Genomic DNA, 27,022 nt, shown 5'->3' with positions numbered 1-27,022 from the left:
TGAATCATATGATGGCATATCCTTCCCTCAAAGCATCTTTAATGTCAACACATTAATTTTTAAATCTCTTTTGATTAAAACGTAGCAACCTGATTTATCATTTCCAAGCAGCTATCTGAAGTACGTTTCACATTCAAAAAGAAAACAATGTTCATGACATATTTCTGTTATTACAGATAATGGATGTGGTTTGCATCATTTGCAAAGAAACATCACCTGCTACAGTTGAAATTGGGGAGAAGGGGCGGAGGACACTTGTGATGTCAAGTTTAGAACGTGGTGATGGCTTCCATGAGATGCTTCAGAATGCTCCATGCTGTTTGTCGCAAGAATTACACAAGGAAATGTTCCGTAGTGTCTTTCTCAAGACATAATATATTTAGAGATTTAAAGTGCATATTGAGGTAACTTAGTCGCAGGGTCATGAGAAAAACAGGAAATTGCAACCATCTTTGGCGCCATTTGGGATTTTGGGACGAGTTCAAGTGGTTTTATTGGTATAGATATGCATGTCTCAAATTTGCGAATAAGAATTTATCTAGATTCCTTGACTCCCATAACATAAAGACATTTTAGTGTGCATAATTGGGTTACTTAGTTGCAGGGTTATGAGAAAACAACAATAGGGAAAGGGGCATTTCGGGCGCCATTTTGAATCTCAGGATTACCTCAAGTGGTTTTATTGGTAAATGCGTGTTTTTGAAAAATTCCCAATAAGTATATGATTCATTTCATTGAGTCGCAAAACATGTATTAAGACATTTAAAGTGCGTGTTGAAGTACCTTGGTGTAAAAACAGAAACGGCAGCAATTTCAGACGCCATTTTAAAGAGCTTAAGCAGTTTTATTTGTTTTTGTGTGTTTCAAAATCTTCCGATACGTATTGTATTTAGTTCCTTATGCTTCAAAACATATGTTTAGACATTTAAAATGTGTTGTAGGTAAACCTACTTGCAAAGTTATGAGAAAAAGAGGAAATGTCGGCCATTTTGGACGCCATTTTGGATTTTTGGGAGAGCTCAAGCGGTCTTATTGGTACTTGCGTGCTTCAACGTCTCTTAACATGTATTCTAATGAGTTCCTCATACTTCAAAACATATGTTTAGACATTTAAAGTGTGTTTTTAGGAAACCTACTTACAAAGTTATGAGAAAAACATGATATGACGGTCATTTTGGACGCCATCTTGGATTGCGGAAGAGCTCAAGCGGATATATTGGTACTTGTGTGCTTCTACATCTCTTATAATGTATTCTATTGAGTTCCTTGTACTTCAAAACATATATTTAGACATCTAAAGTGTGTTTTTGGGAAACCTACTTGCAAAGTTATGAGAAAAACATGAAATGGCGGCCATTTAGACGCCATCTTGGATTGCGGAAAACGCTCAAGGAGGATTTATGAGGACTTTTAGTATGTTATTTTACACACATTCCTGGATCTTTCCTGAAAAAAAAATAGCTTGTTACCAAAAATGTCCAGGTTAAACCCTAATGCTCTTGGACTACTGATATTGATTTGTATGAACAAAAACTTCAAGAAAACGATATTTTGAAAATTAATGAATATTTGTCTTCTGTCTGTAATGATTCATCTGACTCTAACAAAAAATGTTTTCTTCCAAATGAACTCAATGAATTTTTAAAGAATAATAACAATTTGTCTTTGTGCAAGAAAGGTGTCACCTGTTTACATCTAGACTCAAGAAGTTTGAAAAGAAATTTTGATAATCTGTGTTCACTATTGAGTGGTATTGATTTACAGTTTTCTGTTATTGAAATTTCCGAGACTTGGTGAAAAAGTGATGATCCTAAGTTTGATATTGAAGGTTATAATTTTGTTGAAAATTCTCGTTACAATCGCAGAGGGGGAGGAATGGGTGTTGGTATCCACGATAATTTGAATTTTGTACAGAGAGTTCATTTAGATTTATGCACAGACTGGATTGAATGTATATTTATTGAAATTGATTTTAAACCAAAAAATATTATATTTGCTACTGTTTATCGACCGCCAAATGCTCTCTTGCCTCAATTTATATTTTCATTGAATGCAATATTATATATTGTTACCTATACGAGGTAGTTTTGCGAGGCAATTACAGTTGGTATTTTGCAGGGTCGGGAGTTCAGCAGGCGACATTAGAGCATATCACGAGCATGGGGGGGGGGGTTACATATACAGTGGACTTCTGTTATAACGAAATCCTCGGGACCGTCAGTTTTCTTTCGTTAGATCGGAATGTTGTTATAACTGAACAAATAAACAATAGAAATACATATAGTGGATGACATTGCAGCTCAAATTTTTACTTCGTTATAACCAGAATTTTGTTATAACCGTGGTCGTTATAATTAGGAGTGCACTGTAAAACAGGGAAGTGGGAAGAGAAAGAGTGGAATCTCTCTCCCCACCTCCCTGCTTTAAACGTAAACATTCCGATCGACCACAAAAAGAAAACATTCCAGGACATCCAGGGTGTCAGATACGCGCACCGCAGAAGAAAGCTGATAAATCAACTCATACAAGGTCGACCACTTACAGCAGCACTAGGCGTCAAACAATGACTAATCCATGTGTGCTCAGTAATTGCACAGCGACCATTAGTTTTACAACTCTCCAACTTTAAACAGAGAAGTAAAAATAAAGTGTAAGAGCGTTCAGATGTTTGAAGTTTGCCTGTTACAACTACATATGTATCTTTGAAGTTGGAGTTGAATGATATACATTGATGAACAATTTTGCAATTATTCAACATGTTGACGGTCTACAGGTATCATAGGTATCATAGCGTATAGCCGTATTCACATATTTTCTTAATTTACCTAGGGGATAGGTAATAATTATGATATTGACTAGCCTTTCTTTCGGGAGGTACCAGATTAATGTTGCCCGCACTGAAAACATATTGCCCTCGTCTTCGACTCGGGCAATATGCTTTCAGTTTGGTCAATATTTTCTGGTACCTCCCTCAGGGCCAGTCAATATTATATAAATATTTTAAGGAAAATAAGTTATTGTGAATTTCCGGAGATTTTAACCTTAATTTATATGATATTGATTCTTGCCCTCAAGTTAATGAATTTATTGATATGTTTATGACTAAAGCTATTTACCCAATTATTCACTTACCTACACGCGTCACAAATCATTCATCTACGTTAATCGACAATATATTCACTAATGAAATGAATTATTTGGTACCTGGTATTATTTTGACAGATGTATGTGACCATTTTCCAGTTTTTTGTTTGAGTATAAAATGAGTGAAAGTTCTAATTTTAGATATCTTGAGAAACGATTGATAAATGAAAGTCATTTGGCATGTGGATAATGTGATGCTAATATTGCATATGATGATTTTTATTTTCAATTTATATATTTATATGATAAGCAGATGTAAACGCCGTATAGATGAACCGTGGTTTAACAATGATTTACGAAAATTGTGTAATAAGAAGTATGTTTTATATAAAAAATACATTAAAAATCCAACAATTTATAGAAAAAAGGTGTATGACGTCTCTGGGGCGATATGACCTCGTATCTACAAAATGTCCAATTTTCAGGAGAGCCAAAAAACATAGCCTTTCCTTTGGCATGCCGTGGTGGCTTCATTTATGGAGTAAGACAGTTGGGATTTGGACAGGACATCACTTAACCCATTATTTGACCAATAATCAAAAAAAGTCGTTTTCACCAAAATTGTGGATACAAGGTCTTATCACCCCAGCGACGATAAGCAATTTCGTAATAAAGTGAATAATGAGATTAAGCATGTTAAGAATGATTTTTTAAGAACAGGTTTTGGGAGGTTAGATTTGATATTAAAAAAAAAACTTGGCAATTTATTAATAACGCTTTGGGTAAAAGGAATGTACAATTTTGTATTGATTATCTTATGGAAGATGATAGGAAAGTTGAAAATAGTAAAGAAATTGCTCAAGTTTTTAATGATCACTTTGTTAATGTAGGTTTGTATTCAAAGAACACAATTCAAGACTGTACTAATGATAATTATACTCAGTCTGTGAATAAAAATGAGATTACAGCATTTCTTAGCCCTATTACCCGAGGAGAAGTTGTAAAAATTGTACGTAATTGTGACAATGGTTCAAGTTCTGGTTATGATGACATTGATATAGCTGTTGTAAAAAAAAAAAGTAATACATGTAATTTTTTATCCTTTATGTGACATCTTGAGTTGTGTTTTATCCACTGGTATTTTTCCAAACAAACTTAAAATTGCCAAAGTTATACCAGTTTTTAAAAGTGGTCCAAGTCATGATGTCAATAACTATAGACCTATATCTGTGTTATCTGTTTTTTCTAAAATTCTTGAGAAGTGTATATATGATAGATTACTGTTATTTTTAGACACATATAATATAATAACACCATGTCAATATGGATTTCGTTCTGGGCACTCCACGTCCCATGCTTTGATTAACCTTATTTCAAAAGTAACTAATGCACTTAATTCTCATCAATCAATAATTGGTTTGTTTTTAGACTTAAGCAAGGCTTTTGATTCTTTAGATCAGTCTATTTTATTAGATAAGTTATATATTTATGGTATCCGAGGTAATCTCTTCAAATTATTTTCAAATTATTAGGATAATCGGAAACAATTTGAATTGGTTAATGGATGTAGATCTGAGTTGTGTAGTCTCGGATGTGGAGTGCCTCAGGGTTCAATACTTGGTCCACTTTTATATGCAGATGATACCAGTATGTTTATGTCTGATGATAATACTAATACTTTATTGTTACGTTTTAATGAAGAGATTCAAAAAAAAAATTATGATTGGCTTCTTATGAATAAATTAGTTTTGAATGTGAAGAAAACTCAATGTATGTTTTTTTTTTTTACTAATAAGAAAAGTGATATACAGAATTCAGCAATCTATATGAATAACAATCTTATAAAAATTACGAGTTCATTGACATTTCTTGGCGTCATTATTGATGATAAATTGTCTTGGCATAAACATGTTGATTCAGTCTGTAATAAGATTTCTAAATGTATCGGTATTTTATACACTTTACGATATTTTCCTCATGATATTTTATGTATAATTTATAACGCTATCATATTAAGTCAACTTCAATATGAAAACGTTGCTTTGGCAAATACATCAAATTATTCTATGAAGAAGAAAGGAGTGAGAATCACATGTCACGCCAATTATCTTGCCTCCACTAAACCTCTTTATATGAAATGTAATGTTTTAGATATTTTTGAATTGAACAATTATATTATTGGTGTATTTATGTATATATATTTTAAAATTTGTATTCCCCCAAGTCTTTCTTTCTTGTTTCAGTCAAATAGTGCTATTCATTCGTATTGTGTGAGAAATCCTCTGAATTATCATTTACCTCTTGATAAAACAAATGTTGGTTTATATTCTGTTTTATATAGAGGACCTTTAATTTGGAATAACTTGTCACAGCCAATTAAAATGAGTCCATCTTTAAATGTTTTTAAACGAAGATTTAAATTATTCTTATTGGAAAAAAGAAAAGTAATCTACACATTCGGGTATTACTCTGGGTTTGTTTGTTGTGTATGTGTCTATTGTTGAATATGTATTTTCAATCACTTTGGTTTTAATATCTATGTACATTTATTTGTACGACTTGATATGACTTTTATTATAAATGCTTTTGTTTTGGTGGCAGCTGCTTATAAAACTTTGTTTTTCTTGCTGTCTCCATAATCTGTTACATTTTTATTGTCAATTTGAATTTATTTATATACCTTGTCTGAATGTTTTTTATCTGTTTGAATGAAATAAACGCGAATTGAATTGAATTGAATATTCATTATCTGTTGTATGGCAGTCATATTTATTACACTGGCCGCCAAAACACGATAACACGATTCATATTCACTTACAGTTGAATTTATCGGATTCCTTTACCCAAAAAACATATAAGTTGGTACCAGAGTCATGACCCTGTGTATATACATTTTAAGGATATGTTATAGCTAGTATGGGGGCCATGATAACATGTAACATTGCTCCGCGAGACTCACTGGACTTCGAGCCCAAGACCTTTATTGCATAGCAGACATGTTACCGACTGAGTCGACTAGCCGGCCTTACCTTGGATGATCATCCAAGAAAACCGATTTTGTAACATTGCAACTTGATATGTTGCATTGAGTACTAAGTATATGTAGTAGGGCAATACCTAAGTATCATACGCAAGAGATTGGATTTTTTCGGTTATGTTTTTTTTTCTTGCGTCTAGTATTCCCTATTTTTCACGAAGGTGTTTCCTAAAAGAAAGTCAACATGCTAATCATTGATTACACCAGTGCGCTGTATCTTAATTCATTGACATTTTAAACTCGTTCCTCTTCCATAATTCGGAAAAAAAATAGTTTTTGTTTTGCTTTTCCTTTTTTTTTTCCAACGACCATGATTTTTTATGTACATCAATTCAATTTTTTTTTCTTAACCGATATGATCCCATATGAACACACGGAATAATGTATAACGTATGTGATAGTTATTATCTTTATCATTGTCATTACTATTCTCATTATTCAAAAGTGATAAAATAAAACTTTTCTATTGAAATGAATTTTGGAAATACTGTAGTAACAATCCATATTCCTGAATGTAATAACAAACATGATATGGAACTACTGTCATGAGGTCTTACCTGGCAGTTTGGAGCCTCTGTGCCCATTATAGTGTAGAAGTCGTTATGCAATTGTGGGTAATTCAATGTAACTTTGCGCAGTACAGGGCTTGAACATATCCCCTCCGCTAGGTAACGTGACACAGTTTTTCCGCAATTCACATCATTGATAAGTAACGTTTTCTAAAGGGAACGATTGATTGATAGAAATAAAAAAACTGATAGTTAAAGGAAGAAGGATAATAGAAATACATATATATGTATAAATTATATATTATATATATATATATATATATATATATATATATATATATATATAATGGGCTTACAATTTGGAAAAATAGACCACGAAAAAAATACAGCAGAGAGAGGTGTAACGGATTTGTGTACAACACCATCCATGATATGTTCGCTCTCTGTTAGAATTATCCCTGCTGGAAAGAACACGATTTCCCACACTTTGTATGAAACACAATTCAAAACAATTTGTGACCACATTGTGAAATCTTTTCAATCGTTAAATACGACCGAGAATATGAAAATGTTTTATTATTTTACAGCGTACACCAGAACATTACTATTTTGAATACACCGTTAGAGAAAAAAAAAACGCACAGGGGGAAATAATCTGCACACTGTTAAATACGCTTAAATTAATTCACGAATTAACATAGTTGACTATGTAAACAAAGCGTGTACACACAGTTTGACGATGTGTTCTTTTCAGTAGGGATATCTACGCAGTATGACAAATCGCTTACATTCAGAGCATCTTCAGTGTAATTATTATCGATCTGTAATGTTTAATATATTTGGATATCATTTTGGTAGCTGTACAATATCGCAGATCCGTATTATTTTACTCAAGTGCAAAAACACTTGCACTTCTCTTCAACTGATATCACTGCTTGACACAACAAAAGAATGTTTCCCAGAGGCCTGGTAAAATACACTTTGCAGAACATTTAAACAAAGAATTGTGCTTCAACAAGATTTACAAGTTTCCGAGAAAAAAAAAATGACGTCACTTACGGAAAAATCTACACCAAGAAAGGAAATCAGTATAAGCCCATTACGAAAAAATATTAATACTAAACTGTATAATGCGCTTCTTCAAACATTTGCAGCTCTTTATTTTTCATAATCCGAGCCAGAATTTAAAACAAATGAGAACAGAAAGGGATTGGCAATATCATTGTCCAGGTATTCACACTTACAAAAAGAAGCACTCAATAGATTAGGGTTCCAAGTCCATTCTGCATAGTAGTTTGGCACTTTTAAGATTAAAACCCAAGGTATATCACTCACCGCTTGCTTACAGCGCCCCATGAACACAACGCCTGCCTTTGTATGTTCTGACATACCATGTGATAGCTGGTAATCTTCCCATCGTTTTCCCACCGCTCTGGCGGCCTCTTCTGTATGACATTCAAACGCAACGTCAAGGCAGAAATGCTGGTAATCTTCCTTTATCAGGACGTCAATGATATCAAGGCCAAGGTCTTTCCGAAAAGCCGAGGAGAAGTAGAGTAGGTAGCGAAACTCTTCATATCGACTGAGAAGCTTTTTTTTCACCTTGTCGTACCTGGAGCGATCATCGGCGAATAAATGTTCAATATGTATCCCCGCAATGTATTCTTGGAACAGTTTATGGGGAAACGACACTGTTGACACGACGAAGGATGGAACAATGACATCACGCCGACGCTTCCTGTCTATGATATTTTTCTCTATTGTCAAAATTCCTACTTTGCAGCATGTTTCCATGGCATCCTCACATTTCTTAAAATGTTTTTCAGGAAACGAAAGCTTCCTTTCTAATAATCCATTCAGGGCTATTTCACTAATGGCTTTTACTGCTCTACTAACGTCTTTTATATCCTCACGAACGTTCTGTAGATTTCTACAAAATTTTGATACGTAGTGTTCTTTCAGAAAACTGATCATTTCCTCAAAAATCTCCGAAAAAGTCTGCATTTTTTGCAGTTCTTTTCGTCTCTCCTCACTAAAGTCATTCCACATGAGGCAAAGCATTGCACAGTAGATTGGAAACGGGGCCATGTTAGATCGAATAATATCGTTTTCCTCCATGAAATCAAGCAAGGTTTCGGCTAATGCCTCCCTCTCTCTTATTTGAAAATACCTTTGAATATAACAAGACAAATTCGCCTTGTTAAATCCTTCGATGCTAATAAAAGTGTAAGCTTCGGCCAGATTCTTGGTCATTGTAAAGTCATGTATTATCCATGGCCTTGTGGTCACAATTACCTTGCACGATTCATATTTCTCCAACCGTAATATTTGAATGACCTCACTGCTGCTCTTTCCTTTTAATTCCCCGCTGAACTCGTCGAAGCCATCAAACACGAAAAGAACTCTATTCACATTTGTAAAAATGTAGTCATTTATTTGGTCTGGTGTGACTTCATTGGAATCACACAGATATCTCTCCACAATGCCACCAATGGTTTTGTCAACAGTGACATCTCGAAATGGAATTACGAGCAACATCTCCATATCCTGGAGAATCCTACCCTGACACCAGTCCCAGGCTATTTTGGCGCAAAGTGTTGTTTTACCGACACCTCCCTCCCCCTGGATCCAAATGCGCTTTGAAACATTCCCGATTCCATCGTTGGTCAAAAGATCCTCGTACGTTACTGGTGTTGTACTCATGTCACTTTGATCTATTAGACTCAAATTCGTGTAAATTTCATCCAGGTTAACACGTTCCATAAAGTTGAGTGGATCCACTGTGACCTTACGTTGTGTATTATGGTAATACGCCTTCAAGTCATTTTTACATTGCTGTACTTGTTCCTTCGTGAGCGAAACGTAAGGAAGTGATCCTGTACAAAGTGAATAAGAAAGGACAAAAGAGATTTATGGATGCATATGAAGACCTGAATATAAGAACGACCCAAGTCCAATTTTTGGCCAAACTCAGGTTGACATGGGAAATTGTATCTTATGCATGGACTCATCTTGTGTATAAATGATAAATCCTAATTACCCCCGGAAGTGCCTGAAATGAATGAGCTAAATCTTATGTGAATGTACGAATAAAGGACTTGGTTCATTTTTACATTCATATTATAGCGCCCTCTCTCATCCTTCTCTCATCTCATATAGCAGAATACCATGTATGTGATTCAAAGAACGACCCAAGTCCATCACACAAAATGTAAATGTTAATTGTCATGATTATATATCTTCTAATTTGTACACGTATAACAATGTTGCCTTCCCATCACAGTTAAATAGAATGTTATTGGACAACTAAAAAACATATGAAGTTTTCTTTAAGTTTACTCGAAATGGTCTTCCATTTACTTGGGTCGTTCTTATATTTAGATACCCATGTATATTGTACAGGGATTGTACCGAAAGATATCCAACGTATACGTAAAAATAGTATGTAAGCAAAAGTATTACAAAGTCATTTGAGAGGACCTGCAGGTTGACTTACAGTTATGAATGTTATTTACAAACAAGTATTTACGATTGTAATTTTAAAACAAATATAAAGCGAAAAGCAGCACAAGACCAAAAACAAAAACACACATACATTATGTGCCTTATTTTTTTCGGGGGGGGGGGCTGCAAAGCATACTTAAATGGTTTTGCATTGGGATTGACAAAGTGACTAAACTGTTGTAAATAGTTGTTGTCCGTCATTTTATTGAATATTCAGACGCAATAACACTTATGATATTGTTATTTGCAAAACTTACTGTCCTGGAAATAATCAGAATGAGTTTATACAAAACAAAGGAACAAAAGAAATACTACAAGCAAACTACACGTGAACTTTGTACATTAATAACTCATTTGCTGAGGACAGAACAGAAAAATTCCTCCCCGAGGATGTAGGATTTTTGTCGGTGTTAGTGTTGCAAAAATATCTCGAATAGTTGTGAAAAAAAAATGGTTGAAACTTTCACGAACAGTTGCTAAGGACACAGAAAAGAGATGACTAAAAATTGGTAGTAATCATCGGGAAATTTCAGTTCAAACAAAATTCAATCATATGAGGTTACAAACAATAATTCTGAGGCCGATATTATATTGGAAGCTGCATAACTGTTTTTTTTTTTTTCTCTCTCTCTCTCTCTCTTTCGGGAGGGGTGGTGATATATCTTAAAGATAATAAAAAGTTTTGGTACCTCAAAAGTTTCCCTGAATTTCCGTGTTTCAGGTTAAAGTACCTTTCAAATAACTAACACTGTGAGACTTACTCGCCCCAAAGTGCTCTCATTTCTTAGTAATCATGCAACTAACTGCGACCAGCAGCCCAATACGCATAGCGACCAGCAGCCCCATACGCATAGCGTAATGGGGCTTCGCATTGTAGCATTCAGGATCATGACAGATTTAGTATCGCGGGTTAATATCAACTTAAAATTAAAAAAAAAATCAATTTGAAGACTTACAAATTAAGTTGAAGTCTTGAAAACAGGCTTCGGGCAACGTTTGGTTCTGCCAATAGTCCCTTTCTGTTCGAATTGATGACTGAATGTGACTCTGTCGAGAGGACCTTGGGAGAGCTATATACACTGATTACTACGGCCAACGCATACGCACACATCACATGCGAACAATTTCAAATCCACGAACGGATAAGATGTTTGTGTGCGCATGCGCTGGCCGTCAATTCAGTGTAGCTCTCACAAGGTCCTCTCGACCGAGTCACATTCAGTCATCAATTCGAACAGAAAGGGACTATTAGCTGAATCAAACGTTGCTCGAAGCCTGTTTTCAAGACTTCAACTTAAGTGGTAAGTCTTCAAATTGAAGAATTTTTTGGATTTTAAGTTGATATTAACCCGCGATACTAAATCTGTCATGATCCTGTAAGCTACAATGCGAAGCCCCATTTAGCTATGCGTATGGGGCTGCTGGTCGCAGTTAGCTACTCAGTATGCGTATGGGGCTGCACGCTGCTGGTCGCAGTTATCATGCAATAATGGTTTCGTACAATACGTGTGCTACCTCGCCGCCGTACGACGGCGGCTCTGGTACGAAACCATTATTGCATGATTACTAAGACATGAGAGCACTTTGGGGCGTGTAAGTCTCACAGTGTTAGTTATATGAAAGGTACTTTAACCTGAAACACAAATTAAGACAAGGAAATTTAGGGAAACTTTTGACGTAATACCAAAACTTTATATTATCTTTAAGTTATATTGGAACAGAGTTTCATACGCATCATCGTGAATTCCACGTCAGCATGGTCAGGCCTCTGTGTTTTGAACAGTCTGCAACAGGGACACGAGCAACATCCTGTGAAATACGAAAACATGAGCAGAGACAAGATTGTGAGAGATAAAATGATTTATGTATGAATACCTCTATGATTGATGTACACCTTCATTAATTCACATTAATGTTATGGTCAATTGTTCTCTCTTATAGGCTTCCATCTGAAAGCATCGTTTGAGTAAAGGCCTAAACGAGAATTTACTATCATAAGATACAATAATGATTATAAACAATTATTTGTATCTTGTCTCAAACTTGTAATGGGTATACTTTAACAACACTGTAGAAGGTTTAGAATAATGAATTAAGATTAATAAACATTACTTTAAAGTAAACATGCAATAACTTAATTGTGATAGATCTTCGATAAATGGAGATGTAATAATCACTTTGATTTTGAAAGTACACGTCTAATAGTCGTCAAAAATTCCCACCTTGTTGTAAATGGTATGTATGGCGCTTTCGCAAAAGCATTCCGACAAGGAGAAATAGGATAACTACAGCAGCAACCACAACGGAAACTAGTCCAATGGCGAGCCCCAAATTATTGTTTTTTCCTGAAATTGGAAGAAGAGAGAATCGAAAAAAACATAAGTTAATCATTGTGTTACGATTTTTCTCATGTTCATAAAGATTCTGGAAATTCCACATTGTGTGTGAAGTCTCGAAAACAACAACAACAACAACAAAAATAAAACTAGTCGACAATAAGGTGATGATAAGTGCACGACCATAAAACGCATTATTCATATCAGCATATTGGTTGGCATTGCAAGAAGTCGTGAGGTCGGAAGTTGTACTTCTCTCAATCTGTTATAGATGGAAGAATAGATGAATCTCCATTGTATGACTTAATCAAACAGTAAATGATGGTTTATTAAGATAATATGTGACCCGCTACAACAAAATGATCCTAAAGTCGGGCGACGTCGATTATTTGAAAATTGCATGACAAAATTCCCTAATCTTTCTGCTTTAAATTGATATATAACTCATGTTATAAAAATAATCGGCTGCGGAGATATCGATGTTTAAAAGAGAGCATGTCGAGACGTCTGGGAAATCACTGTTTCGAAAAAAACGCCCTGAAAGTTTTCCTTGCGACGCAATCGCGATCAAGGGACACGCAAGTTAGTTTTCACCTACGGACAATAGAAGGTAAACCCTAGCAACCCTCGAAATGCTCATTCAAGCACAGCGTCGGCCGTCTCCTCACCGACCAATCAGTGACCAGGATGTCAGGAGAAGCGGCTGGGCATAGCGCACCCCGCCCGCACGCTCCAGTCGACTTGGCAGTGTGCGAGCAGGGAGGTGGATTTCTTCCACCTCCCTGGTGCGAGCTTCACGCTTCGGTTAGCGGCAAGCAGCAAACTGACCAATGAGATCACTCCGGTCGTTGTTAGGGGCGGAGCCTATGTGTGGCGCTCAATCCAAATTTTCGAACCAGTTTCTGCTTCATTGAAACGCCAAAAAACATGGCCCAGAAAAACGCTATTTTTTGGTCTTTCCTTTCATCATTTTGCTTCAAAATTTCGACAGATGATAGAAGACATGTCAGACTCCAATGATATGTCAAAATCAGAAAATCGTAAGTTTTGACCAATTATGATGCTCTGACTTCAAACTCGATTTTCACGGCTTCGACCGTGCGCGACTTTAGGACCTTTTTGTTGTAGCGGGTCACATATATGTTATCATTTGAGTATTGACGAATGCCTTAAAGGGACTGTACAGTACTGGTTGAGGTAGGGATTCATGTTTTGAACATTCCTAAGTGAGATAATGAAAAGCCTCTTGTGAAATATGAAAGAGCATGTAATTTAAGAAGGATTGAACGTTTATTTGATGAAAATTGGTTTTCAAATGGCTGTGATATCCAAAAAAAAAAAGTGCTAACTTTATTAGGATCTCTTTGTTTCACCTTGTTTTTGGATATCTCAGCCATTTCAAAACCGATTTTCATCGAATAAACTTTTGATACCCCTTGGAAGTGCATGCTCTTTGACATCTCATAGAGTGGTTTCTGAATATCTCGCAAAACATTAAAAGCTAAATCTTCACCTCGACCAGAACTGTACACATCCTTTAAGCTTAAAATTCATCATCCAGATATCATATGTGAATGACAATATTTCACAAAACCTGGTAAACGTAGAACTGTGATTCCTGTGGTCAACGTTCCATTCAGCGAGTCACCAGTAGCCACGCACATGAAGGTCTGCTCTGCCAGATGCATTGATGAAACAGTAATTGTCTCAAACCTCTCGTAGGTGTCATCAGATAGTGTTGTATGTTGTGATACCGTGGAATTCAATCTCTCTCCCGACTTGTAAGTCCAAAACACCGAAATATTAGGCTTGAATCCACTGACGACACAGGTAATATTAAAGGAGTGAGTGTTGGAGGATGTTTGATATGTGCATTGGCCTTGATTTTTCAGGCTCTCATCGACACATTCCTCGATTATATGTTTTGAAGCCATCGCTAGAAAAAGAAATACAGTGTATTAAAACGACGTTAATTGTGAAGTTTAATGACAAAAACAAAACAAAACAAAACCAAACCAAACAACGAAGCTATTTTGAATTTTCCCAGGCCCGGTACGGGACACCCTGTTTCCAGAATATATAACTTCTTTATTTCTTTGTAAAAAGAGGAGACAGAGGACACAGGAAAGAGGGGAATATCCCAAGGACTGACTCATTAGTCATCACTGGCGTAGCCGGGGGGGGGGGGGGGCGATGGGGGCGGTCGCCCCCCCCCCCTAAGATTTGGACCGGGGATTTGGGAGGCGGGAAAAAAATGCGTGTATACTGTATGCATGCACATGAAGCGGGTCTCCTTTGCAACCTTTCATGAAATAAGATATTTTTTGGAATATTTCACTCAAAGTGTGCACCAGATCGTTGAATTTCAATTCAAAATATGCAAAATCTCTCGTGCTTGGGAGGGGGTATTACCCTCCCAACCCCCCCCCCCTCTGTCTCTCTTTCCCTATACTAAGTACACTTTTTAGATTTACAAAAAATTATGAATAATTCTGAGTGCACAAGACTTATCACTTATATTCCGAAAACTCAAAGTTCCCTCATGTATACGGGGAATTTCCCCTTTTAATCGACCCTTTCCTCCCTCAGTCCCCCCCCCCATCAGTTTTTTGTGATTTCCCAAATGTTGATTCATGCGTATACGAGATATCTCAATTTCAACCTTAAAAAGGCAAAAGCTCCATCGGAAGGGAAGGGTGGAGATATCACTCGCCCGCCCCTTCCCCCTCAACTCGTTAAAACACGCAAAAACATGCATCAAATTGCACCATTTGAAACATCAAAATGAAAAAAGTTCTTACAATAGGAGGGGGGACGCCCCTCTCCCACACCCTCCCCTCCCCCTTTGCTCGCTCCGCTCGCTCGGGTTCAGTCGCGTTCATGATATTCAGTGAAAAGAATTAATTCTAGAAATGTATTTGAATTATACCATTTTAAAGGCAAATTGTTCAATAATAATCTACACTAAAATCAATACTGCTACATTAAACCAGTGGGACTGTTTCACGTCGATAAAACGCGCAAAAGCATGCATCAAATTGCACTATTTGCCAAAATCAAAATGCAAAAAGTTCTTACCGTGGGAGGGGGACATCTCCTCCCACACCCTCCCCTCTCCCCTCGCTAGCTAAGCTCGCTCGGGTTCATTCGCGTTCCTGATATTCAGTGAAAAGAATTAATACTAGAAGTGTATTTGAATTATACCGTTTGAAAGGCAAATTAGTCAATAATAATGATCTACACTAAAATATACTGCTACCTTAAACAAGTGGGACTGTTTCACGTCGATAAAACGCGCAAAAACATGCATCAAATTGAACCATTTGCAAAATCAAAATGCAAAAAGTTCTTACCGTGGATGGGGGACACCCCCCCCCCCACCACCCTCCCCTCACACACCCTCCTCTCCCTCCTCGCTTACTAAGCTCGCTCGGGTTCAGTTGCGTTCATGATTTCCTATTCAGTGAAAAGAATTAATACTAGAAGTGTATTTAAATTATACATTTTTATAGGCAAATTGTTCAATAATAATCTACACTAAAATAGACTGCTACCTTAAACAAGTGGGACTGTTTCACGTCGATAAAACGCGCAAAAACATGCATCAAATTGCACCATTTGCAACATCAAAATGCAAAAAGTTCTTACCGTGAGGGGGGACACCCCCTCCCACACCCTCCCCTCCCCCCTCGCTCGCTCCGCTCGCTCGGGTTCAGGCGCGTTCATGATATTCAGTGAAAAGAATTAATACAATTTGTTTATCTAAATTATACCATTTTATAGGCAAATTGTTCAATAATAATCTACATCAAAATAAACTGCTACCTTAAACAAGTGGGACTGTTTCACGTCGATAAAACGCGCAAAAACATGCATCAAATTGCACCATTTACAACATCAAAATGCAAAAAGTTCCTACCGTAGGAGGGGGGACACCCCCCTCCCACAACCCTCCCCACCTCGCTCGCTCCGCTCGCTCGGGATCGGTCGCTTCGCTCCCTCGCAGACTAACCGCCCCCCCCCCCCCAAGATGAAATTCTGGCTACGCAGTTGTTAGTCATACCGTAAGTAGCTACAGAGTCAAACGGCCCGCGAACGATTGCATTTATTGCAGCAAACAAGCTGTGAAAATAGCCATGAGTCATACAACTTCCAGTCATACAGCCTGTAAAGTAAACAAGTTAAACCAATTGAAATGCTTCAAGTTACTGTGGTGTGTGTGTGTTTTGTGTATGTGTGTGTGTTTTTTTGTTTTTTTTTTTTGTTTTTTTTTTTGCAACTGGTGTGACAATTTGCCCTAAAACGGTGTAAATAAGCACTGATTCGAATTGATCGATTTTATAGTTACACAAGTCCTAGTATCCGGGGCAAAGGATGATTATTATAGGCATACATTCGAGCAGGATTCGGCCCTGATATTACGATATCCAGATTTCGCGGATACAAAGATAATTATGATCTAATGAAGAAACTCATGGTAAATTGCAACTTTTGACTTCATTCAACTTTTTCCCCATTCTTGTGACCTTTGAAATCCAAATAACATTGAGTTTAGATCCTTGTAGGACATCTATCTTTTACGTTTGATTACCGACAGGCATGTTTTAGAATATTAATATCAAAGCTATGATAAACATCAAAGCATATTCTGATATTTGACATCATTTGACATAGTTATCCTTTGACCTAAAATTCTAATTGAATATCTATACCATCTACGTTCTGCTAGTAAAAAGGTTGTGGTTGCAAAGTTTTATGTGTGTGTTTGTTTATTTGTAAGCATTACATCAGACTAACCTTCAGTAGTTCATTACCGGCGTCGATAGAAAAAAAAAAAAAGAGGACTACTGCAGTTTATGACGTCATGAACAGAAAACAATATGAAGGAAATTGCTTAAGTAGAATTTCACAAATTTTCATTTCTTGTTTGTTATTTCGAAGGAAAGAATATAAAATTACAGCATGCTCAATTAAGTTTAATCGGGTATTCCCCTGCATTGTTTCTGCTATGGAGTTTTACAACCCTTTTTAATAGATTTTCGTTTTGTCCCTTTCATTGCACTGGGTATACCAATCGTTCGTAAGATTCAGCGCTTGAGCAAGCCTTATAATTCAGATCCTCTTGACTCAGCACACGCTTTTACCTAAGTTTTTATTTGTTTGTTTAGTGTTTTTTTATTATGCAGTTATGTTAGCAGAGGCAATTTGAATTGAGTTTTACATCATTTTATCTTATAGTTTGTTTTCAGAATCAGACCCTAACTAAAAACCTTTGTCTGGCGACTTTGTGTCGCTTTTGTGATGTAGAGTCACTTATGAACTGCATTCATTTATATATCATATATTACATTTTTCTCTTGTATGTATGTCTTCAGAGCAAAATATTACTCACAATAAACCGTAATGCGGGTGGAATTCTCCATAATCTGCAGATTGCCCAGCACCAATTGGCAAAGGTAAAGACCTTCATCTGCCACCTCCAATTCTGTGATGACGAGGCTGAAGTTCTCGTCGATGTCGAAGCGTTCCTCAAAGCTCTGAAAGATTCCATCGAGGAATCCAGCCTTGGTCACATGCTGACCTGAGATGGTCTCTTTGACCCAGTAGACAGCGGAAGGCTCCTCGTGGAAATCACACGACAGTCGAATGTCTTCCCCTTTCCATCCTAGAATGTTTGGGGTAGTACCTACCACTGAGGCTGCACAATGAAAAAAAAAAAAGAAAAAGAAAAAGAAACGAGACGGTAACTGCCATGCATACAAAAATTGGTACCACTCTGTGCCAGCTCATACGACCTCAGGTATAAAGAAAATATTGTTTGCAGCAAATAGATCATGCCTGATGTTAACATGATTAATGGATGCACCTCCATTCTCTACGTAAACATATACATACAAAAAATACACAAACAAACATACACAAACATACATAGAAAACTAAACCAAACTCTGTATTCGAATGTTTTGTTAACTTTGTTTGTTTGACACTTGTCGATTTTGCATATTGATCAAAAGTATGTTGATAGCCAATTTTCACGTATATTTTCATATCTTAAAACCCTTTTCAATCAAGCCGTCTGAAAAGAATTTCATTTCGGGGGCACTGTGTAACTCTTATTCTCTCATGTAATAACTTAAATTCTCTACAATCCAAATTTAATATTTTTGTTACACGTTCAAAATACTACAGTACAATGAAATATAAAACCAATGGAGGCGATTTTCAGTCATAAGTGATATAACGCACACCTCAAATAAAGTGCACTCCCGTTATGACGAACACGGTTATAAAAAAAAAAAAATCCGGATAAAACCATGTAACAGTTCATGTCGCTTGCAAGATTATTCACTCTTGTTTTTTTTTTTTTTTTTTTTTTTTTTTTTTGGTTGAGTTGTTGGTTTATAACGAAACTTAGATATAACGACAGAAAACGGCCACTCAAGAGGACTTCGTTATGACCGAAGTCTATACTGTACATCTTAGCTCACGGTTAGTCCTACTGATTGTTTGAAAGATAGAATGACCGGTACAGGTTCTGAGATAAAGTATTTCCATAGATATCCCATTGTATTAGCTGTCACACCTTCAAGATAAGTATCATTCTTAAATATTGTTAAGAGATTAGTGATTGATATTGATTTTGTTTAAACCATATTGTACTTTTTTTTTTCTTCTGGTTTTAATTTTCGTTTTGAAAATCTAAACAATCATATAGCTCTTTCAGAAAGTATGAAAACCTGAAGATTGACTCTGTTCAACCGTTCGACCATTTTTTGAGTCCTCACGTAAAATCGAAGGGAGCGACTTTTTGTTCGTTTTGTGATGCAAGGTCACAATTCTTTGTTAGATCCGCGATGGAACCATAATGTTTTTGCTATTAAAAAAGAAATACCGTTGTGCATAGCGTATATATTACAACATTGATCTCCCCTCCCCCCCCCCTTGTTTAAATTTCGATAGGACATGAACTTGTTCGTTTAGGCCTGAGCAAACGGGCAAATAAACTAGTGCTTGAGTGTTCTTGTCCACCGAATGCTGAATATGATTCCAGTCTACAGGAGCAAAGACCGATCTGAGATGTATTGACATGAGTGCTGGGTGTGGTAAGAGTGCAACCGATTCAATAATCCAATGAATTTGGATACGCAGATGCCAAAACCGTTGCCAAGTTCTTTAACTTGAAAGAAGGGGAAAAGGTTTTTAGGTGACGGTATTTCAATGTCTTGAGAATTTTAACGAAAGTTCCCCTTTCTAGTATGAAACAGTATAATGAAACAAAAAATTAACCGGGGAAATCGATGGCGGTTTAAAGGCTGGAAATAAACATCTTGCTCACACTCTTTCCTTCCAATAAGAACTGCGTACCCATGTTCCTTTAGGTGAAGAAATACGGCGATCCACATACATAATAGGGTGGAGCTGTCTGAACCTTTTTGTCACGGATTGAAGGTCACTATGCCATTACCAGTATCCTACGTTAACTTAGCAGCCTGGCCTGTCAGGAATCATGAAAGAACTACCAACAAGTGAAATCAATAGGCTACGGCCATGTGGTGATAGTTAGATACCGTGGAAAGTTGATTTCACAATCGTATCGACAACGATGAACAATAGACCATAACTTTGCAAACTTACTGACTTACGAGATGCACCGTAATTCGGCAGTGATGAATATGATAATTATGGCAATACTGTTAAGAGTAATAAATTAAGCATGATCAAATTTGAGGGTAAATACTGAGAAAGAACTGGGACAGATGGCAGTTCATGAGTGCATGCCATTTTAAATAACAGATTATGTCATTTAGACGTAATTATTATGCAGGTTTAAGGGGTTCTATGCGTTGCATTGTGTTTTCAAACAGGTCACCAAACAATTATAAGTATGACTCTTTGCGAAAGATGTTTTTGTCCGAAATGCGAAGAAGTCTCCTAACAATGAATACTTTTTTTTGTCTACACTATTTAAAAAAAAAAATGACATGAGATATAGATATTGTAGATTCATACACAGCAGGTCTGCTTTCTCGTCACCAAACTTTTGTAATTAAAGGTAGTATGATAGAAGATTCTTATCTGTTTTTCTATGCTTTTATCATTTCCATAAAATATTCATTGAATGTTCAATCGGCTCCAACCATTTTTATAATTTTTCATCATTATTATGAGATCATAATCATTATTATTATAATCATCAACATCACCACCTTCATCATCCTTCATGGGGAAGCATCTTTGTCACGTCAAGCGTTTCTGATTCTTCCTTTGAACGTTGAGTTCATATAATATAGTATAATTATGGGTGAACACTGTGCTTTTCACGACCATACATTGCTAATTCGTTTATTCTTTTACTCCAGTTGTAGAAACATGTGATATGAAAGGAAACGACAGATGGAATCTGGCATCATGCAAACATTCACAATTGCTCTTCGTACAGAGTTAGTTCTGATTTGAATGTTTCTTTCTTTCTTTTTTATATTTTGATTGATATCCTCTTAAGCGGGTTGTCAACTCGTGATTTTCTTTTCCGGCTTTGAGCTAGTGAACAGAACGAAGAGAGCAAGAAAGCATAACAGTGAGATAGACAAACAGTTCAATAAACTAAATAACACAAACCCAAAGAGAAAAAAGGAGAACCTGAGTGGGTGTATGTGGCTAACATGCGTTGTCTGTATGAGAGGTATTCATTGTATCCACATTTTATGACAGAGAGTTACCGCTTCCTCGTTGCCTCCATACAAGAAACTTAACAAAGGAAAAATGCTTCGTCATGTTTACATTAATACAATTTTTGGTGATGTTATGCTTGGGTTTTTCGCTTCAATTAAACTTTTTCAGTGTGACAGGTTTGGACTCAACAACGCGTAGATGGGAATAAGCACAAGTTATATTGTTTATCAAACTTACCTTCTGCAGAAGTTCCATAGAAGACTTCAACGGTCAATGTTAGTAGCAAAACGAGGTGGTGTATTCTTTCCATCGTAGATAATCAAAGACAGACGCAGTGTATGATTATAAAACAGAGCTAATATACGTCTGGATTGTAATGTCCGACAAGTCTCTCAAATGATCCTAAATATCACAGTCCTCAAGATGGCACATGGATGCCTAATCCCACCCTTTTGAGTCAAACATAGTTCTTCTGCACAAAGAGTGTTTGGAAGTGAATGAGCTTTGACACTCTCTGACTATAATGGCGGGCTGCAATCGTTGGCTGAATAATTGTTTGGTCCCTACGTCGTGCGTTATGTGACAACTGAGCATTGACATTGTTATTTCACGGGAGACTTCAGCCAATACAAAGCTCGCTGAAATGTGTAGGCGGGGGGAAATAGAGAAAAAGTCATGTAGTGCACGGGCACCCGACTTCAGTAACATTTTCAAGGTGTGTTATAGAACGTTCCAGTAAGCGTTGACTGCGCATCTATTATGCTTTGCTTTATGTAGCGTAGTGAATGTATGGTAATTCGGTTGTGATGGTGGGACTTAAGTTTTACCTTCCATGAAAACTCCATGGTACACGTATCTCTTTTCCCCCGATTACTTACACTCTTAGTATAAACTTTAGAAACATGTGAATCAGCAGTTGCAGTATTTTCTTTTCAGTGTACTCAGAAATTATCTGAAACATCTGAATTTACACTAAAATAATCCTAAATTCCCTTACAGTATTGAAGCATTTGTAACGCTCGGCATGAAAAAAAGGTGGCGAACGGTGCAGCAGGGTGTACCCCACCACCACCACCACCACACCTGGAAGATGTTGAATTTTCAGGATAGAATTTCTGCATTCCAGCGCACTCTTTTGGAGTATATTGTGCTTATCAAAAAAGAGGTAATCCAAATTTGGAGGGATAGTATTTTATAATTGTAAGCTATGTAGAGTAGAGTGTTGATTGTGAGGTACGAGGACTTCTTCCTCATTATTATTGCAACCAAATTTTGCTAACAAACACCATACATGGCGGAGCATATGAACTTTAAAAACATCAATGACATAATTGTCCTTTTCCAAATTTGCGCTTGAGGAGCAATGCAGATCTTCCTACATGGATGTGATCTGTCAATGAAATTGGCTTAACCATTTGGTCCACCTGCAATAATGCAAGTTCTTGTTTAGGTTTTTTTTTCTTCTAATATTTAATGCTTCATTACCTTCAACATGGCCAAGATTTCAAAACCTTGGTCCTTCCCGTAATATGCTAATTTAAATATTGCCCATTTTCCTCTCTTCATATTGAAGTTATGGTTTGTCGCTTAAAGATGTGTGTTGAATATTAACAGAAAAAAATGGACTGTCTGGGTTGACATCTGTGGGAGTGACTGTCAAAGTTATCGGATAGATTCGAGGCTATTAACAATAAAATATTAGGAGAAACCTAAACACAAACCCTAACCACAAACATGCATTCGTACAAGCTGACCTATTTGCCCACTTTCATTGACAGAATCTATTAATACAGTGGGGCATGCATTGTTCCTTCACAGTAACACCCAAACTTCTAAAGATTACAGTTTGTCATTGTTGTTTTTAAAGTTCATTTGCTTAGTCATGCATGGCATTTTTCAACATAATTAGGTACAAATGGAAAGGAAAAGGGTTTGTCTTTCCAATAAACTATTATTGTGCTCTCCAGTGCTGAAATTAAATGTAATTATTTATATATATATATATATGTATATATATAGAAATATATATATGTATATATATATATAATATATATATATATATATATATATATATATATATATATATATATATATATATATATCGTCGTGCGCGTGGCAGATTGTCGTTAGCGCGCTTACGTACGCATGGCAGATTGTTGTTAGAGCACTTCCGTGCGCATGGCAGAATGTTGTTAACCCTATGCGCACTCCCACACCCTAACGACAATCTGCCATGCGCACTCCCACGCTGTAACGACAATCTGCCAGGCGCAGGGAAGCGCGCTAACGACAATCTGCCATGCGCACGACGATATATTGAAACAAGGAAGGAAAAACTGACCAAAAACAATTTTAATAACAAATAGCGAAAACTTTGAGCAAAGAAAATTGGTTTTCATCGGGATTCGAACCCGAGACCTCCGGATTACTAGACCGGTGCTCTACCGACTGAGCTTTTGAAAGCCCTAGATCGGTGTTCGTCCCAAACCCTTAACTCTCTTTGCTCGTGTGGTCAGAAGCTATAGTGTGTGTATGTGTGCCACACACACACATTAACCTGACATAAACTCAAATGATGTATATCAACTTTGGAATAAATGTGAGGAATTGCCGAAGCGATGCAGCTTTTTGTAATATATTCTGAAAAAAGGAAGGAAAAACTGACCAAGGGCGTACCGGGGGGGGGGGGGGGTGTTTTGGGTGTTCAAACACCCCCCTTTGCCAAAAGGGGGGGGGGGGTGTTTAAGGTGTTCAAACACCCCCCTTGGGCAAAAGGGAGGTGTTTGAGCTATTCAACACCCCTCTTCAAATGCTTAGATGTTGACTTAATGAAACAAAAGCTGTCTTTACCGCTTTTATTTCCGTTTTGAATTCCGCCTTTCCTTTCTTTTGCGTTCATATTCTCTCTCTCTCTCTCTCTCTCTCTTCCTTGTTTTAATGTTTGTGTGGATGATGATACATTATGGAGTTACATAATATCATACGCACTAAAGAACTCGTGTACAGTACGTGTTAATACTAAGTTACTGCACCGCGCGCGAAGCTGACGCGCAAACAGTAGACATTCCCGATCCCTGCTTTGCTTTCTGGCCGAATCGCGAAGATACATTGCGCATAATGTTCACCGTTTACCGGTATTATACCGTACGCGGTACCGTAAATTGTGTATGATGCGTAATATTATGTGTGTACAATGCATGCTGCGCTGCAGCCTATTATAGGCACATTGCATGCTAAGTCAGTAGTATCAACTACCAACAGTGGCTTATGGGGGGGGGGGAGGGGGCAAGGGGCACGTGAAAAAAAAAACCGAGAAAAAAAAGAAGAAAAAAAAAAATCTCGCCCGGACGGGGGGAAGGAGAATGGGGGGGGGGGGGGCAGACAACCAAATCAAACAAGATAAAAACAAAGCATGAATTCCATGAATTCCATGTTTTGTAACGCTGAAATATAAAAATTTTCGGCTCGCTCGCTGCCCCCACTCGCCAAAATTTATCAACAAAAACAAAACAAAACAAGAAGAACACAACGTAATGATGACGTGGAAATATAAAAATTTCGGCTCACTCACTCGTAGTAATTCAGAGTATTTTTCCAAGTCCTTAGTTTGTTGGCATAAATGGTTATCTATGAAGCCGTCACTATATCTTGATTAGAATATTGTAAGATTTAATAACCAAAAAATGACAAGAATTCCATGTTTTGTAAGGTGAAATACAAAACCTGTCGGCTCGCTCGCTGCGCTCGCTGGCCAAAATTTATCAAAATTTATCAGATTTTATATCACCCTAAAAAAAAAACACCCTTTTAAGTGCTCGAAAAAGCATATCAAGTGGACTTTTTTAAAGTCCCTACCGGGATGGGATTGGGGTTGAACACTGTTGGTATAAATCGTTATCTATAAGACCGTCACTATATCTTGATTAGAATTGTCATTCGGAGATTTAATAACCAAAAATGACAAGAATTCCATGTCTTGTAAGCTGAAATATTAAAATTTTCGGCTCGCTCGCTGCACTCGCTCGCCAAAATTCTTCAATATCTATAACATTTAAAACACCCTCAAAAGGCCCCTTCTATATAAGTGCTTGAAAAAGCACATCATGTGGACTTTTTTAAGTCCCTACCGGGATGGGGTTGGACACTGTTGGTACAAATCGTTATCTATAAGGCCGTCACTATGATTAGAATTGTAATTCGAAGATTTAATAACAAAAAATGACAAGAATTCCATGTTATGTATCTACATAAAGCTGAAATATAAAAATTTTCGGCTCGCTTGCTGCGCTCGCTCGCCAAAATTTATCAAAATTTAGGGTAGCCTATACATTTAAATCACCGTCAAAAGACCCCTCTTAAGTGCTTCAAAAAGCATTTATCATGAGGACTTTTTTAAAGTCCCTACCGGGATGGGGTTGGGGTTGAATACTTTTTCAGAAATTAGGGGTGCAATTTTCGCGCTTGCCACGGGAGCCGTTTTCCCTAGATACGCCACTGACTACCAAGTACAGTCAGTATAGTAGCCTACTGGAAGCAGCAAGCTCTGGAAGCTCTGGGAGTAGCAAGTTACTTGCTACTCAATGTAATTAGTAATAGCACATGGACTTGGTTAACCTTTAGTAATAGTAGATATGAATCTTTTCAATGACTGAAAGTTAAAACTGAAAGATAACTGAGTGTGAGTCTACAAATTGTGAATTGTGGTTGGATGACTTTATTGCGCCTAAAATTCATTAGATATCTAGGTCTAGGAACAGTGGCGTAACTACGGGGGCATGGGGGGCACGTGCCCCCCCCCCCCCCCCCCTCCGCTGATTAAGAAAAAAAGAAAAAAAAAGAAAGAAAAAAACCTACGAAAATGGTAATTCAAGGGTTAGTAAACTGCTTTTGAAATCGATATGAAAGGATGATCAAGAAAAAAAAAATACTTTTCTAAGATTTCTTTTAACCATATAATTAAAGAGGTATAACATTGTTCAAAAAGCCCGGAAACGACAAAAGATTGTGATTCAGCGTGATTCCTGGTTGGCATTTTGAATACAAGCAGGATGTGCGCAGTGTACTCAGAATATCGGAATGGCAAAAAGAGTCGATGCAATGTTGCGCAATGTTTGATAGGTTGTACACATTTGCTATCAAAGCTTGATCATTGATTTTGCAGTGTTGCTTTACATACTAGTCTATATTAAAATGCCTTGCATTGCCAATAATAAGACTTGACCTTGGCTATTTCCTAACTTTTCCATCTATATGAAACACACACACTCACAAACACAAACAAATTAGGGGATGCTCTATATGAAGTGCAGATTTTTGGACATCCTTCTCCCGCTTGGTCACTTCGACGCCCCCTCGCTGGTCATACCTCCCCCAATCATGAACATAAACCGACACCCTTGACTACCAGTGGCGGATACAGGGGGCGCACCGGGCGTCCCCTCCCTCCAATGCGAAAAAAAAAAAATATACATGTTATTGTAGATACAAACGACAGTTTTTGGACGGTAAAATGTCAAAATTTTCAAGCTCGCTCGCTTCGCTCGCTCGCATTTTAACCGTTATGCCATTCTCCTGATGTTACTGCCAGTAATTGCCAGCAGTTGCGCCCGGTGCGCCCCCCCCCCCCCGAATTTCCAAAGCGAAAAAATATAGCTACAAACGGCAGTTTGGGGACTGTAAAATGTCAAAATTTTCAAGCTCGCTCGCTCGCATTTAATCGTTATGCAATTCTCCTGATGTTGCTGTCAGTAATTGCCAGCAGTTGCGCCCGGTGCGCCCCCTCCCCTTAATTTCTAAAGCGAAAAAATATAGCTACAAACGGCAGTTTGGGGTAATGTCAAAATTTTCAAGCTCGCTCGCTTCGCTCGCTCTCATTTTAT

General features: G+C 37.2%; 1 protein-coding gene across 1 annotated transcript in view; it reads right to left on the bottom strand.

Moving 5' to 3' along the window:
- Positions 1–21,477, bottom strand: part of LOC140246746 (uncharacterized) — a 106,918-nt gene extending 85,441 nt beyond the window's left edge. The window contains exons 1-7 of the mRNA XM_072326084.1: positions 21,381–21,477; positions 17,863–18,168; positions 14,065–14,406; positions 12,357–12,479; positions 11,866–11,943; positions 7,966–9,506; positions 6,679–6,840 (exon numbers count right to left, since the gene is read on the bottom strand). Coding sequence (XP_072182185.1) covers positions 6,679–6,840; positions 7,966–9,506; positions 11,866–11,943; positions 12,357–12,479; positions 14,065–14,406; positions 17,863–18,168; positions 21,381–21,453 — 2,625 coding nt within the window. The 5' untranslated portion in view covers positions 21,454–21,477. The remainder of the gene's footprint in view (positions 1–6,678; positions 6,841–7,965; positions 9,507–11,865; positions 11,944–12,356; positions 12,480–14,064; positions 14,407–17,862; positions 18,169–21,380) is intronic.
- Positions 21,478–27,022: the final 5,545 nt, after the last annotated feature.

The sequence above is a fragment of the Diadema setosum genome, chromosome 3 (genome assembly GCF_964275005.1).
Source record: "Diadema setosum chromosome 3, eeDiaSeto1, whole genome shotgun sequence".
NCBI classification, from domain to species: domain Eukaryota; kingdom Metazoa; phylum Echinodermata; class Echinoidea; order Diadematoida; family Diadematidae; genus Diadema; species Diadema setosum.
The sequence above is the reverse complement of the archived record's forward strand: the minus strand, read 5'-3'. Positions and strand labels throughout refer to the sequence as shown.